At 40.0% G+C, this 15,638-nt stretch overlaps 1 protein-coding gene across 2 annotated transcripts in view; it reads left to right on the forward strand.

Annotated features, from left to right (window-relative positions):
* Clcn4 (chloride voltage-gated channel 4) overlaps window positions 1-9,799 on the forward strand; it is a 66,211-nt gene extending 56,412 nt beyond the window's left edge. For both annotated transcript variants that reach the window (XM_032890514.1, XM_032890515.1), the window contains exon 13: window positions 7,376-9,799. In XM_032890514.1, the coding sequence (XP_032746405.1) occupies window positions 7,376-7,466 (91 nt within the window). In that variant the 3' untranslated portion in view covers window positions 7,467-9,799. The remainder of the gene's footprint in view (window positions 1-7,375) is intronic.
* The last annotated feature ends 5,839 nt before the right edge of the window (window positions 9,800-15,638 follow it).

Here is a 15,638-nt window from a genome sequence, read left to right on the forward strand (position 1 = left end):
CGGCAAACATCCCTCCCCCTCCCCTTCTTATGGGTGTTCCCCTCCCCATCCTCCCACCATTACCACCCTCCCCCAACAATCACGTTCTCTGGGGGTTCAGTCTTGGCAGGACCCAGGGCTTCCCCTTCCACTGGTGATCTTACTAGGATATTCATTGCTACCTATGAGTTCAGAGTCCAGGGTCAGTCTATGTATAGTCTTTGGGTAGTGGCTTAGTCCCTGGAAGCTCTGGTTGCTTGGCAAGTGTACATTTTTTTAAATGATACCTTATTACACAAACAGTATACTGAGGAATTTGGTAGCCTAATGGCATCATCTCTGAAACTTTTGCTTTTTGTTGTTACAGGCCAGGAAATCAACAAAACAAATATCAAATTGCTAGGAAAATGCCTGGGTTGCTGTGATGATGCTATTCTTCAGGTTCAGGTGTATGGCTCAAGTTCCATATTCTCAAAAAACTGGATAAAGAAACATGCTAGAAGCCATGGTCATCTATCTGCTGTACTCCCTAGGTTAGAGGTTGGAGATAAGAGATGTTGTATAGCCTTTGATATCCAACATAGTTCAGGCCTCTGTAGAATCCAGAGGCTGAACTATCTTAACACAGTCTACTATTCTAGAGTCAACACATCATAGTATCCAGTAGTCCTAACCAATGGTGTTTTTATTCTGTTGGATCTGGGGACAATTTTGGATGTCACAACCTGAGGAAGTGGTTGCATAGTGGATAGGGGATGATGATGCTGCTGCTAAAAATTCTACACTGCATAACACATTTTCTGCAACAAAACCACAAGTTTGGCTTAAAAAATATCACACTAGTATCATAGTAGAAGAACCCAGGGTTAACTATTGTTTCTAAGTGAGGAATCTTGCTCGTTTGGCGTCCTTCCTGGTGAGTTAATCATGGGTTACAGAATGAAAGCTTTCAGTGTGTAGATTTAACCTTCAGGACACCTAATTAGTGGGACAGGTTTCTCCTTCATTCTAAGCAAGGCTATAGATCATAACTGCCCATGAGATTTAGTGGTACTTTCTACTTTCTCACACTTGAAGATACATCAGAATGCCCTCACTAGAGGATGAACCCCCAGGTGAAACCCATTTTTTGTTTCCCACTCCAGAATTTCTGGTTCCTGAGGTCTTGGGTAAGGTCTGAGAAAGTGAGTTTTTAACAAGCTCCTGGGGATCACACTCTGAGAACCACTGAAATGAATATCTATCTGCACTTGGGTTTTCAGCATGGAGTAAATACCACAATGATTGCCCAGGCCATCTCAAGTGTATAGCAGTTTCTCCTTTCCTCTAAAATAGTCTGATGTCAGTTATCATTGGAATTTCCAGTTCAGTCAGGAAATTCTGCCCCCAGTGCCCACTTACACCTCATGGAGCCCCATGAGGTTTTCCTGTGAAGATCTGGGTGCTGAAATTGGCTCCGAATGTTCTAAGAGAAAACAACTCTCCCTCATTCTCTGGCTCTACATGTTTTAAACAAATACAGATGCTGATACGTTAGTGCTGGCAAAGGATTCTTGTTTGTGGGGCCTTTCATCTTCTCCTTGGGCTTTCAGCCAGGGCAGGCCCAGCTCAAGCCAGCTCATGGTTTTGATACATTCCATTGCCATGTGCCTTCCCTGCTCTAGTGGATGAGAGTCTGAGCTTGTCCCTTGACCTGATTGTCTGCAGGGTATCTCTAGGCCTGGGGTTCAGAATATTCATAAAAAACAGATTAGGATCAGAGATGCTTTGTACCCAGAATGCTGGAATCTAAGAAGCCTTCAGGTACTAATGTCAAATTCGGATAAATTTTCCACCAAACATTCTAGAAAGGGAAAACAAATATGGGTAATTGTATCAGATTCCCCTTATCCTTGTTAGGTGCTCCATAGGGGTCTGAGCAGCATAGCTGTCTCAGAAGATCCCAGCTGCTTTGGTCTACATTTTAGGTCCTTTGTCATACATCTGGCCATTTGTAATTCACCGGATTTTCATGGAGTGCTACCCAAAGATGCTGGGAGTTCAAACACTCCATTTAAATCAAATAGGACATTTACTGCCACTAATGAAGCCTGCTGGGTTTAGTTTTGCCTCCTTCTGGGTTGATGTTTTGTTGTTGTAGATCAGTGCATGATTTATGCTCAAACCCAAGGCAGATCTAGAACTTATATTTCCTCAGTGCTGCTGGAACCAATCTAACTTGCAGATTTTATAGTTACAGAACTTTATGAAGAGGTTTTCAGAACTATAAATACTTTATTTTAGTTGTTTTTGCTGTTGTTGATAATGCTGGCAAAGCGACTGATGTCACTAAACTGCTCAGGCAGATCCCGAGTTTCTCAAGTAATCTAAATGCCTCAGCCTCCCAAGAACTGAGACTATGGGCCCATGTTATCAATCTTGAGTATATTAAATTCTATCACTAGGTTAAAAATAATAAAATATGGCCCAGACTATATAGATACATGAAAGGTGTGTGTGTGTGTGTGTGTGTGTGTGTGTGTGTGTGTGTGTGTATGTGTGTGTGTTATTTTTATCACTTTGCAAATAATAGTGGCCTTATTTTTCAGCAAAGAGTCCTGGACCAGTCAGTGTTCTTTTTTATTTTCCTTTTTTTTGGAGCTGAGGACTGAACCCAGGGCCTTGCGCTTGCTAGGCAAGCACTCTACAACTGAGCTAAATCCTCAACCCCACCAGTCAGTGTTCTTACTGAACATCCATTTCAGTTGAGCCCTGGAGAAGGCCCAAAAAGGGTTTTAAAATAGAAGCCTGTGGTACATCACTTATTATGTACACAAGGCCCTGGGTTCCATGCCCAGCTCCAACACCAAAATATAAAGTTTTAAAAATAAAAGCCTTCTGGGCCAAGTGGCTCCAGCCTGAAATTGAATGTACCCAGAAGGCTAAAGCAGGAAGATGGCAAGTTCAAGGCTACCTCGTCTGCAGAGTAAGTTCAAGATCAGCTTGGGTAATTTACTGATACCCTATCTCAAAAAAGTAATAAACTTTAGAGGGTTGGGGACATGACTCTTGTATAGGGCTTACCTTGCATCATATGTGAGGCATTCAGTTTTTTTTTATCTTTATTAGCTTGAGTATTTCTTATTTACATTTCAATTGTTATTCTCCTTCCCAGTTTCCGGGCCAACATTCCCCTAGCCCCTCCCCCTCCCCTTCTATATGGGCTTCCCCTCCCTATCCTCCCCACATTACCACCTTCTCCCCAACAATCATGTTCACTGGGTGTTCAGTCTTGGCAGGGCTAAGTGGATCAAGGACCTCCACATCAAATCAGATACACTCAAACTAATAGAAGAAAAAGTGGGGAAGCATCTCGAACACATGGGCACTGGAGAAAATTTCCTGAACAAAACACCAATGGCTTATGCTCTAAGATCAAGAATCGAGGCATTCAGTCTTAACCAACACAAACAAGAATATGGATAGAATCCAATTTAAGTGGCATCATCCAAGACAGGTAGTCTAAGAAGCAGTCATCATGATCTGTGTTTTCAAGTAAAAAATGCAGTGCAGAAGATGAGTAAGTTGGTTAAGCTGAAGTACTGTTTACATATTGAGGATGGTCAGCTATGGGGCCCTTGGCACCATTGAGATCACCTATGGATACTCTGTCCCTGTGAACTGATCTGCTCAGATTTAGTTCTTGGTCATAGTTGGGAAGCAGACATGTTTTTAGTTTTCTTGGCTAGGTAACTCGGAGTAGGGTTGCTTAAACATATGGTCACTCATTTAATTAATTTAGCCCTTCTCTCCCCCCCCCTTTCAGTCTGGGCAGTGGTTCTCAAGAGGGATAACATTTTGTAGTATCTGAGGAAGTTTTGTTTGTCATGGTTGGGGATGGGACAGGTTGGGACAAATAGCAGTTAGAATCTGGGTAATGTCCAGGACAGGGCACTCCCAACAAAGAACGGCCCAACTGCTACTAGTATCAAAGTGAAGAAGTCATGAGTAAAGCCTTTACGTGGTACAGAAAAATAGATGTAGGAAGGATGCTCATTGAATACTCCCCTTTGGCTTCAGATGGTGACCTCTCCTGGAATCAAATCCCTTTGCTATGTCTGTACCCTTGAAGTTAGTATCAGAAGAATGAGAACAAACTATATCTAATCCCAAGCAGAGAACTGTTTCTACTGAAGCATAGTGATTCACCAAATATTGGGTAATAGTGCCACTGAGAAAATCATGACCTCTCATTGGATGAATACAGGGTCTCTTATTGTGGCAGTTGATCCCCAAGCAGCTAAGACAAATCCAATTGGAAAAGAGTATTTTCAGGAGTTACTAATTCAACTCAGGCCCATTTCTATGTGAGAAGCTTAGAGTGCCTCATTTCCCTCGCCAGTGGTCACACTTAAGGATGTTTTCTTGAAAGAAGCTAGCGTTTCATTTCAAGAACACTGGCAATGTTTAGTTCCTTCTGGTTGTTTGAGAATTGGACAAATATATGGGGAAAACACTAAGTTCACTTAATTCAGGTCTATACATTGTACAAGCTAGAATTTCACATGATGTAGAAAGGGAAACATTCAGAGGAAATTGCTTTATCACAGCTGCCCAACACAGACAGGTGGAATCCTGGTAAAGACTGAATTGACTCACTCCAAATTCGTATGGTGAAGCTCCAACCCTAATATATGGCTGTTAGGGCTGGGGGATGCACTGAACCATAAAGTTAAATGAGATTATTTGGGTATATCCTTAACCCAGCAGGGCTTAAAAAAGAGGAAGAACCCAAAAAGTATCTATACAGAGAGGAGACCATATGAAGACACAGCAGGAGCATAGTAGTGCCTATCTGCCATCCTAGGAAATAAGACTTAGGGAAACTGGCCTTGCTGACACCTTGATCTTACACTTTCATTCAACCACCACATCTGTGGCATTTCGTAACAGCAGTACAGACTTGGAGTGATGCCAAGACAGCAACTAAGCTTGGCAGATTGGGCAGAGCGCCATTTTTGTTCCATGAAACAGCTTCAGTTCAATTTTACTGTATTGTGAGTCATTGTAAACATATATTTTGATGAGTGTGGTGGCCTATGCTTGGTAATCCCAACATGCAGGAACCTGAGACAGGAGGATCAGGAGGATTACGAGCATTCATGTACACACACACACACACACACACACACACACACACACACACATGCATGGACACACACACGCACACATACACACACACAGCACCAGGCACATGCATGAGCATGTGGGTGTTTGTATGTGTATCCAAAATCAAGGAGCCCCAAGCAGCTTGAGTCACAGTTCCTGACTCCATCCCTATTCAAGCACCCATTCTCCAGTTATTATCCAGCATGCTTTTATAGGGCCCTCTGTCTGTTTTCCTTCCTCTTGAAGATGTTCCTGTGACACAAATGGGAGGGAACAGTGTTTACTCACTTAATGTTACAGATGAAGAAACTAGCACCAGAAAGTTACGTATTTCCTATATTGTTTAAGGCTCGATGTGGTCAGAAATAGCTTAATTTGTTCACTATATGTAGTCAACATGGCTACCCCTTGGTCCCATTCACATTCTTCATACTAAGTACTAGGTAGTACAACATGAGTTGACTTAATTAAGCTTCAGTTAAATGGCAATTTGCTTTCCTACTTTTTATATGTTATCACTTTACACAGGCCCTGTCATTTTTATTGCTCCATATTTCTGAGGAGAGGCTGCTGTGGCTTGCTTCCCGAACACCCTCCCCTGCTCCCTTTTTCCGAAGTCATGGAGAAGGAGTGAACAATTATTTTTACGCTTGCCTGATGATGGATTTTTTTTCAAAGAAATTTTCACATCCTGATTGTAGAAAAATTCACTTCAACAAGGGAACACAATTTGGTGCCACAGATTGTTATTAAATGTCCAATAAAAGAATTAAGGACTAAGTTGGTGTGAATGTTCATATGGGTACAGTATCATCAGAGGAGCCATATTTACATTCCAGTCTTTGTAAACAATGCTCTCTTGGTTTGTACAGTTCAGATAACCCTATAAAAACAACTCTGGGAACTGTGTCCATGATGCAGTAGGTAAAGTGCTTTCTGTGCAATTATAAGTTTGTTTCTCCAACACTATCATAAAAGCTCTGTGGTATTGCATATCTGCAACCCAGTATTAGGAGGTACATGGATCAGAAAACAGGATTTCTGAAGCTCTCTGCCTCCAGTCCATCAATGGGCTCTAGACTCAATGAAAGGCTGTGTAAAATATTAAGTTGGTTAACAATGCAGACAGACTCATAAGATGACCTCTGACCTTGACACATACATGTACACAGACAAGTATATACACCACACATATACATTTGTGTGTGCATGTGCGTGTACACACACACACACACATACACAGAGAGAGAGAGAGAGAGAGAGAGAGAGAGAGAGAGAGAGAGAGAGAGAGAGAATGAATCAGATGACAGGCAGATATACAGACACAGACCCTAGAAACTGACACTCTGTATAAGTTGAAAATGATGGAAAATTGGAAGAGGGGATGGTGTGTATATTGGGTCAGAAGTTTATGTTGTATTTTATCCATCCAGTAACATAAAATTAAAAGTAGAGTGTTTTTGGCGTTTTTATGCAGTCTTACTTTGTATCTCAGACTTGCCTGTTGTTCCCTATGTAGGCCAGGCTAACCCTAAACACATGGCACTCCTCTTGTCTCTACTTACTTTGTGCTAGCCTTAATGGGAGTATACTACCATGTTTGGCTTCATTTCTTATACTAAGAAAAACCCTTATACTTGGACTTTTTACAGTGTGGTCACATTGTGACAATAGCTTTATAAATTATAAATTGATTACAATCTTAAAATTGAAACCATTGTGTCAGTCTTTGTAGTTTCATAACCTATGTAACAAAAAAGTTTGCAATCTTAGTGAAATCCTAGTACTTGGGCTATTGAGGCAGAAAGACCAAAAGTTTGAGCCTAACCTGAACTATAAGTTTCAAATATAGGCTGTATTTTTGTCTCAAAACATACATACAATCAAAGAAAAAAGAAAGAACAAAGAAACAGAAAGAAAGGAGTTATTTTTTTCTCACCTATTACATGCTATGCAAGTACAGGCTCTTCCCCAGTCATTCAGGGATCAGTGTCTTTGAATGTAGTGGGTTATGAATCAGTCTTCTCTACATCAAAGTCCTTCCCTGGTTCTCTTGTCTCAGGGTACCAGGTGAGAAAAGTAGAACATAGGAGAATTGCACAGAAGACCTGAGAGAGGTACTTATTTGTCACATAGGTCATTGGCTAAAGCTTACTCTATATTGCTCAACTGTATGGGAAGCTAGGATACTTTGCCTGTCCCTTCTGTTAGGCTAACTTATTTTTTCTGTTTTTTTTTTTCACTCCAGGAGGCTTCTTGGGATCATCACAAAAAAAGACGTTCTGAGACACATGGCGCAGATGGCAAACCAGGACCCTGAATCCATCATGTTTAATTAGCAATAAGATGGCAATTATTTTGAGAAGACCAATAATTACGTCATTTTTGAAGAAATAACCAAATGATACATTATGATCCTAATGAGAAAACAGGCACTGAGAGCAGCAGAAATGAAAGCCTTGTTTGAAAGGAAGGGGAGAAGGATGAAACATTTTTAAAAGACAAAACCATAAATTAATAGGCATTTTCTAGTTTTAACCTCTTATGAGTTAGAAGCTGTGTTTCTTAATAAATTTACTAACTGCTTTGGGGGCATGTGGGAGGGTGTGAATGACATGAATTATACGAAGACACGGAACACAAGAACCTTTGGCACCTCACTCAAGGTGGATATTCATAATTTGGAAGTATACATAATGCTTTGAGTCCAAAAGACAAAGGGGTATTAGCATGCTGCTGTTATATATTGGTTCCTAAACGTTTGCTATTATGTTATGGAATCATACTGAAAATATTGCACTTACTTTGTTGAAAGAGAAAAGAAAATTCAAGTTGGATACAGTGAAAGCTACAAGCAGGCCCTGATGGATGGTCTACTAATAACTATCTCATTTCTTGCCTCTGTTCTCAGACCCATTGTTTTGTTTCTTTATCAGCCTGAACCAGTATCAGTGGTGCCCATCATAATGAATATGAAGTGAAAGACTTCTCTACAGAAAACCTCAAGACTGGACTAAACTACTGGACTGTGAACCATGTAGTGCTATGCAGACATTTCTTCTATAAAAGGGGACACAGTTTTACTTTGAGGGGACACCTGCCTCATCACTGATTTGCAACCCCAAAGCATCAACTTTACTTATTATATTGTTACTTGTGCATTTGATGTATTGATCAGTCCAGCACTTCCATGGATTATTGCCTGTGTGCTCCTAGATTGCTATAGTGTGTTTTGGTTTCCAAGTAGCATGTGCAATACTCAAAACCAGCTACTCAGTGTTTCTACTTAACTTTATTCTCATGTCTTCCAGATAGAGCCATGATAAGAGTGAGGTGTATGAATTCTCAGTGGGAACACCTCCAAGTGGACTGCAAGAGAACTAGTAGATTGATTCTAAATCTGTTCCACTCTCTTCTCTGTAGGCTATAAAATGTCCAGTTTTAATGCCTAAGCATGTACTTTCAAACTAGCAATCACGGCACGGGACAGAGTTCCATTTTATACAGCCAATTGAGGCACTAGGTCTCTTTATTTGAACTTAATGTCACTTTTATTCTTTACATTCTACACATCTGTCTTTTCTGAAGGAAGGAATTAGTGTTTCAGGGCCATTGCATGTTCTGTGTAAGATTTGCGTCATTTCCTATTTCACTTCATCTTTGCCTCTCACTTTTCACTGAGTCATCATCCTTCTTTTCAATCTTATTGTAGGTATTGTTGCATCAGGGACATGTGCACTAAGTAAGAAACCTGGGACATGGCCATTCCAGGATTGTCTCTACACATTGCCAGGGTTCCAAATTCTTCTGGTATTTCATTTTCACTTTTCTTATTCTCTGTCCTTTGGCTTACTGCCTCATAGTTGTAAAAATGTTACCCAGATGCTAGGTGTGATATCTACTTTCTGTGTGGGAAGAAGGAGGAAGAGGCAAGTATCAAGATGAAATGATGCATATACCTTTCCCAGAGATGCTCAACATAAAACCATTGGCTGGAATTCTGTTATCTGTCCCATCCTCCTATCTGTACAGGGAGGATAAATTTTAGCTAAACATATTACTTTCTGGATGAAATTTAAATTCTGTTAATAGGGAAGGGGATTGATATCTATCATATTAAATTCCAACATCATGTCCCTACCATTGTCTTTGGTGTCTTTTTTACTCTCATCTGATAACCTTTCTGAATATCTTTCCAAACATTCTTATAACTGTTTTGCATCTTACCCATTCTGTCATATTTGAGAGAAAACTCATTCCTAAGCTGAGTCTACTTCTTAAGTCTAATAGGAATCTTAATTTTGATTACAGTCCTAGTTACAAATGGGTGTCTGTGAATTTTCTCATTGTTTCAATAATTATATATTCTAGAGAGCAAATATTTTAAGTCAGACCCTGCTGACAACTGTGGAAAATTATAGTTTCAAGTATTTGTTTCTGTAACTAATTGACTCCTTCTGAAATAGCACTAAATAGACATATGTGTGAAAATATCCAGGTTAATAGAGGAAATTTTAAGCCTTTGTTCAAGAATGAAGTTCATTGTCTCATTTGCAGCATGGAACTATTAAGTAGTAGATCTTAATTTTAGGGTTGTTAGTAGGTTTTGCATGGAACATTTGTAAATGAAGCTGGGTTCTCCTGGACTATAAATTCGAAGTGTGAAAAATTACTTCATGTGGTCCCCCTCTTTGGTCCAGGTGGCTCCCCTCAGAGTTGCTCTGTAATGGAAGGAGAGTATTAGTCATAGCCTGGCCTTCTATAATCCACAAGACCCTAAATCTCACAGGTTTGTGTGTGTGTGTGTGTGTGTGTGTGTGTGTGAAATAGCTTTCAAATCAATGCATGGCATTAGAAGAATAGCCAAAGGACAGCAAAACCAGAAAGAGTCAGATAATCCCCCTCTAATACAACAGAGTCCATGGAGGAAAACAAGGGGCTAAGTTTACTCTGGGCCAAAGTTACCAAGGAGAGGGAAATTGAAAGTATGGTGTCTTTCTTCTAGTGCTCACATGGAGATGCTCAGAACTGAAGGAAATAATTGAAAGTGTGACTGGATTGAAATAAGTCAGGCTTCTTTTCATTTGCAAGTCGATCCTCTAATGTGGGGTTGAGGATCAAAGCTGTGGTCAGACCAGCAGGTTAAGGTCAAGCAAGGATTGGGAGTGTGCTGTGGAGATTGCCTTCTTCCCAGGGATCCTGAATCCTCTCAAGGATTCATTTGCCATTGAATCATCTGCCCACCAGGAACACACTGCCCTGCCTTTTCTCATCTTTCTGAAAGCACCTAGTTAGGAACTTTGTATCCCAATATAGAGTTCCCATTCATTTGGTGGTCTGTTAAGAACTGGGACAAAAATGTGAATAAATATCTTTCCAAATATTTTCCTTCCTCTTTCCAGGACCAAAATCTTCAGTCATCTATAAACTTTCTGGAGTTTTTCTGAATCTATTCTTAATACTAAAACCAAGCACAACAGAAATGTACAATGGAGGCGGTTTTCTACTGAGGTACACTACCTATTTCTTGCAATCCACCTCTGTTGCTAAGAAAATGAATTATAGAACACCAGAAAATGGCTATACCTTTCCAGAAGACATGTGGATTTGTTCTCGGGATTGTTCAGTTCAACTCCTGGGAATGCAGATGTACCTGTGGCTTTTCAGGACAAGCAAATGAGCCAGAAGGAAATCTTCAATATTCAGTCCTCACTGTTCCCAAGAACAGTTCTCTACACAGCACTTCCCAAAGGCCTTACCAAGAAGATATGTAAACATATATTTTGAACTTAATAAGTCACAGAAACTGTTACATTTAGGTGAGAATGGCTTACTTCATGTTATCAATATGTGCATATTCTGCTCAGTATTATCAGATGCTGTGCTGGAGAATGAGAAACTTACAACAGAGAATAATGGAATCCTTACGTAATTGCAATATTCTACATTTTAGATTGGGCAGTGCATTATCAGACTCAATTTGTAAACTTTGAAATGATTTATATGAGTACAGAGCTAGTGTATCTGACTTTTGAAGCACTACCCGTATCTCAGTTTGCCGGCATGGTAATAACCATTTATTTGCTATATTACGTGTGTGCTGAGAATAATGAGTCTATGTGTGATTTTTGTGGGATATATTCACATTTGCTTTTGCCACAAGATCATAGTAATGTGTTGGTTAAAAAACTGTAATACTGTGTAAACACTGGTACTTTATTAAAAATGAAATGTTTGAACTCTATTAAAAAACAAACAATTTTCAACAAGCATGTTGCAAGTTGAAGAGAGGTGATTTCACTGCACATTTATTCCCAATAGGCACCTCTGAAACTTCCTTGTGATGGTTGCTGACACACCCAGTCACAGGAAAGACCTGCTTTGTAAGATTGTTGTACAGAGTATGATGTCACTGTGGTTGGATTTAAAATTCCTTGTTCTTGGCAGAGTGGCCTCTAAATTTCCAAGGATAGGGAAGGATCACTTTCCCTGAGGCCATCTGCGTTTGCTTTGTGTTGGAGGCTAAGGAGTACAGCTTGGTTTATGGCTTTAATGCAAGTGGAAATCAGAAGGGTTTGCACTATGTTCCTCTCTACCAGGTTTTTTTTGTTTGTTTGTTTGTTTGTTTGTTTTTTGTTTTTTTAAAGCTTGAAAGAAATTTGAGACAGAGAAGGAAGGAGCAAAGAAAACCCAGAAGAGTTGCTAATTAGTATCTGTAATGAGAGGAGTATCTTTTGTCTAGGGAGAAAAACAGTTTGGGGAAGGACATCCTTAACAGAAGAGACATCAGATGCTAATGTCCTAAGATGGAAGGGGCCTAGCCTGCTGTGGTCCCACCCAGGGCAAATAGATACAGATATTGTAGGACCTGGGATAGCAACAGAAACGTTCGAAATCTCTTTCTTTTTGGAGAGAGAATGTGCACATTAGTAGATAGCTCAGGATCTTGAAGGGCTAGGCAAAGACTCAGGGTTTAAAGGAGTGGTATAATTTGACTTGTGCTGTTCTAGCTCCATTCTGCCATTGGACCTGGAAGTCAAGTCTGGGTGGATGAACAAAGATGGAGTGAAGAAGCTTGCTCCAGTCAAGTTCATGATAAAGGATTGATTGCTATGGAAGGCAAGAAGGAAGCCTCTGGTAGACTGGCTATATTGAATAAGATGGGTTAGATAACACAAGGAGTTCCATATGGAAATGTTAATGAAGAACCATCCGTAAGCTTTCAAGTACAGAGTTCACAGGAATCCACCCGGTTACAGATAGAAATCAGGCCATTGGTGTATCAGTGACACATAAAGCCATGCCTGGGAACATCTTAAATCTAGTTACACCTAACAACATTTCAGTATTAGGAGTTCAGGGATTTATGCAAATGTGAGATGCCCACAGGACTACATTTGAATCTCAGCTCCATCAAGATCTGGCTAAATTACATTTTCAACCTTATCAAATGTCTTAGAGCAGCAGTTCTCAACCTCTGGGTCTTGACCCCTTTAGGGGTCAAAGGTCACTTTCACAGGAGTAGCATGTCAGATATCCTGCATATCAGATATTTACATCATAACATTAGCAAAATTACAAACAGCAAATTGTTACGAAGTAATGAAAATAATTTTATGGTTAGAACTTACCACTTAACATGAAGAACTGTATTAAAGGGTCACAGCATTAGGAAGGCTGAGAGCCATTATCTTAGAGCCTGGTTTTCCCCATCTCCTTAGATTGAGATATTATCCTTCACTCATTACCATACTTGTGAGAATTAAATGTAAGAACTACTGTAAAATCTTGGTATAGAACATAAATAGGCAAATGTAGCTATTGTTTTCTTCTATAATGAAGCCTTCTAATTATCTTTAATTGGAAATTCATTTATTGTTTGCAAAGGACACACACACATCACTTTGATACTAATATGTCTATTTTTAGCTCCTGTTATTAGTTTTGCAACAAAACAAAAGAAATACCTCCCCACAAAACAGCAAAAGACCTCTTGAGAGTTTTCAAAATTGTTTCTCAATTCCAAGTTCATGGGAGTGAAGTTATAGAAAACACTGGAAAGAAAATTTCACTTCTCTGTAGCTTTATATTAGCTTTGTTAGAAAAATCCTGAGTATGAAAGGATCATACACTGATTAATTTGAAATTTGGAACACGATCTCATAATACACAAGAATGTGTATATATTGCTTATTTTCAGAGAATGTAAAAACCTAACACTCACTAGACAAAGAAGAAATTCTCCCGCAAAGTGTTAATGTAGAAATAAGTCTGTTAGTAGAATTCACGAAAGAACAGCCCTTGAAGGCTTTGGGTATTTCCCTTTAACACGATGTAGTTAAAAACTAAAGAGTGATAATGAACAAACAGGATTTGTCCCAAAGGTGACAACCTCTCAGTATTACTTCTGGGAACTCAGCCAAAGTGGCCTCACAAATAAAAGTCTGGGTCATGCCTGGGCTTCCTGGATTTTGGTAGATTGAGTCAGTACCAGAAACTTCATCCCTGCCTGGGGCCATGTGCACAGTGCTGGCATGCCTGTGCCTATGCCTTTGGCTCTTCTCAGTTCATTGGTAGTTAATTGGCTAGAAAGAAGCTATGTGAAGGCAGATAGGGAGCTTCTATTTTTGGCAGTTCCTCAACATTTCATTTCATTAAAGAAATGGTTTTTTTTTCTTTCTGACTGAGCAATAAGCAAAGAGCACCTTGTGGGGATTTCCAAACCCCTTTAGTCAGGGTTTGGCTCACAGAATGAAGGGAGCAATTTATGTGTGATTCCAGCATTTGTTATGGAACACATTATTTCAAAGATTAAACAACCATCCTCAATCCAAACAGATTCTGTCAGAGAAATTGAAAACACATCCATAAATTCTTAGCACACAGGCTGCCTCATCAGTTGGGTTCAGACGACGCTTGCTGATAGACCATTCCTTCCTTCCACGGGGCTCCATGTTCATTTAAAAAGCTCACATTCTCAGGACATCTACCTGTTTCTAACCAATGCAAGTGCAAATTGCAGCTCACTTCCTTTTGAGGAACAGTTTTCCTTTCCTGCCATGTCTCAAACTTCATCCTGTTTCCAGAAAGATTTTTTAAAGGAATGGCTGCTGGGTGGTTTACAGGATCAGCAAGGAACTTTCTCCAGAGAGTTGCCAAGCTCAGTTGTTTCCCAGGGCAAATATTTTCACAGGTTATTAAAAGGGTACAGGAAAGAGCAAGGATGTGTGAGGTGCAGATGAGTTCCTCACAGCTCCTGCAGGATAAACATGATTCTCTAGGATGATTTGATATGTCAGATGACAAGTGGATTCTATAGTTCACTAATTGGTGGTGGGAACATGGAAGCCCGGAAAGTCTTCTTTTTCAAGTTCCTTTTTAGAAGTTCTATCTGCATTCCCTGAGAGAAGGGAATTCACTTGAGTGGACAACAATTTTACCATGTATATAATAAGGACTGTTCCTTACATTCTGCCAGTTTAGACGATGCCCCCACTAGGTCAGTAGTACCAGAGACCGTGTGAGGCCATAATGCACAATCTACCTGTTTCTTTGTGCCTGCAGTGCTGAATCTTTCTGCTTATCCACTCAGCTGATTGGTGTGGGGAATAAAATTTGAAAAGCTATCCAGGTGAGATTGTACTTTTAGTTCTGAGGTATACATTCTCCAAGATTTTCTCCCCAAGGAAGGAGTTAATAGCCACAGTTACCAAACCATGGAAGAAGCCTGGCCCAAGAAAGTAGATGGAGTGAAGTTTGGCAGGAGAGCTCAAAGTCCTCTTTCTCAGCATTCATCAAGTGACTTTTGTCATCTACACAGCTCATATTTGAGAACTATACAGTTAAGCTACAAATAAAAATATCTCCAATATCTCATATTTTAAGTAACTGATTTTCTGTTGGGCCACATACCTAGATATTTAGCTTCAGAGGAGGACTCATCTGGTAAGACTTTACCTCCAATTGCCTCATTAGCTCAACCTTTAGATTGGTAGAATCTCTGTGATAGAAACCTCTGCCTACCAGGTACCAATCATACCCTGCCCCAGTTGTGACAAATCCAAAGCAAAGTTTTCTAGATATTACTAAGGAATCCCTGAGAAGGGGTCCCAAGTCCCCTCATCTCCTAAAGTGGTACTCAAGAGGATGCTTTGATTTACACAGCATGAGAAAGGTCCCCTCTTTTATGCTACTTTGGTGGGTTTTTCTTAGACTGAGTGAAAAATCTCTAGATTTAATCAAAGGTCTATGGAGATTTGCTGTCTACCTTGGTTGGTTGCAAAATCTGCCATGGAGAAAAGAGTTTTTCTCACCTTGAAGCAAAAGGTAGTAGGGCAGGGCCAGGTTTACTTTTTGCTAAGACCCTATAGTAAGCCCTGAAAATTATCGCCATCTCCCATCTATGATTTTGAGATGATTGACCACTTTTGCCTATCCATATGACCACTCTATCTTCCTTGCTTGGTCCCTTCCAGCCTATAATTGTAACCATATTCAGAAGCATGGATATA

The sequence above is a fragment of the Rattus rattus genome, chromosome X, assembly GCF_011064425.1.
Source record: "Rattus rattus isolate New Zealand chromosome X, Rrattus_CSIRO_v1, whole genome shotgun sequence".
NCBI classification, from domain to species: Eukaryota; Metazoa; Chordata; class Mammalia; order Rodentia; family Muridae; genus Rattus; species Rattus rattus.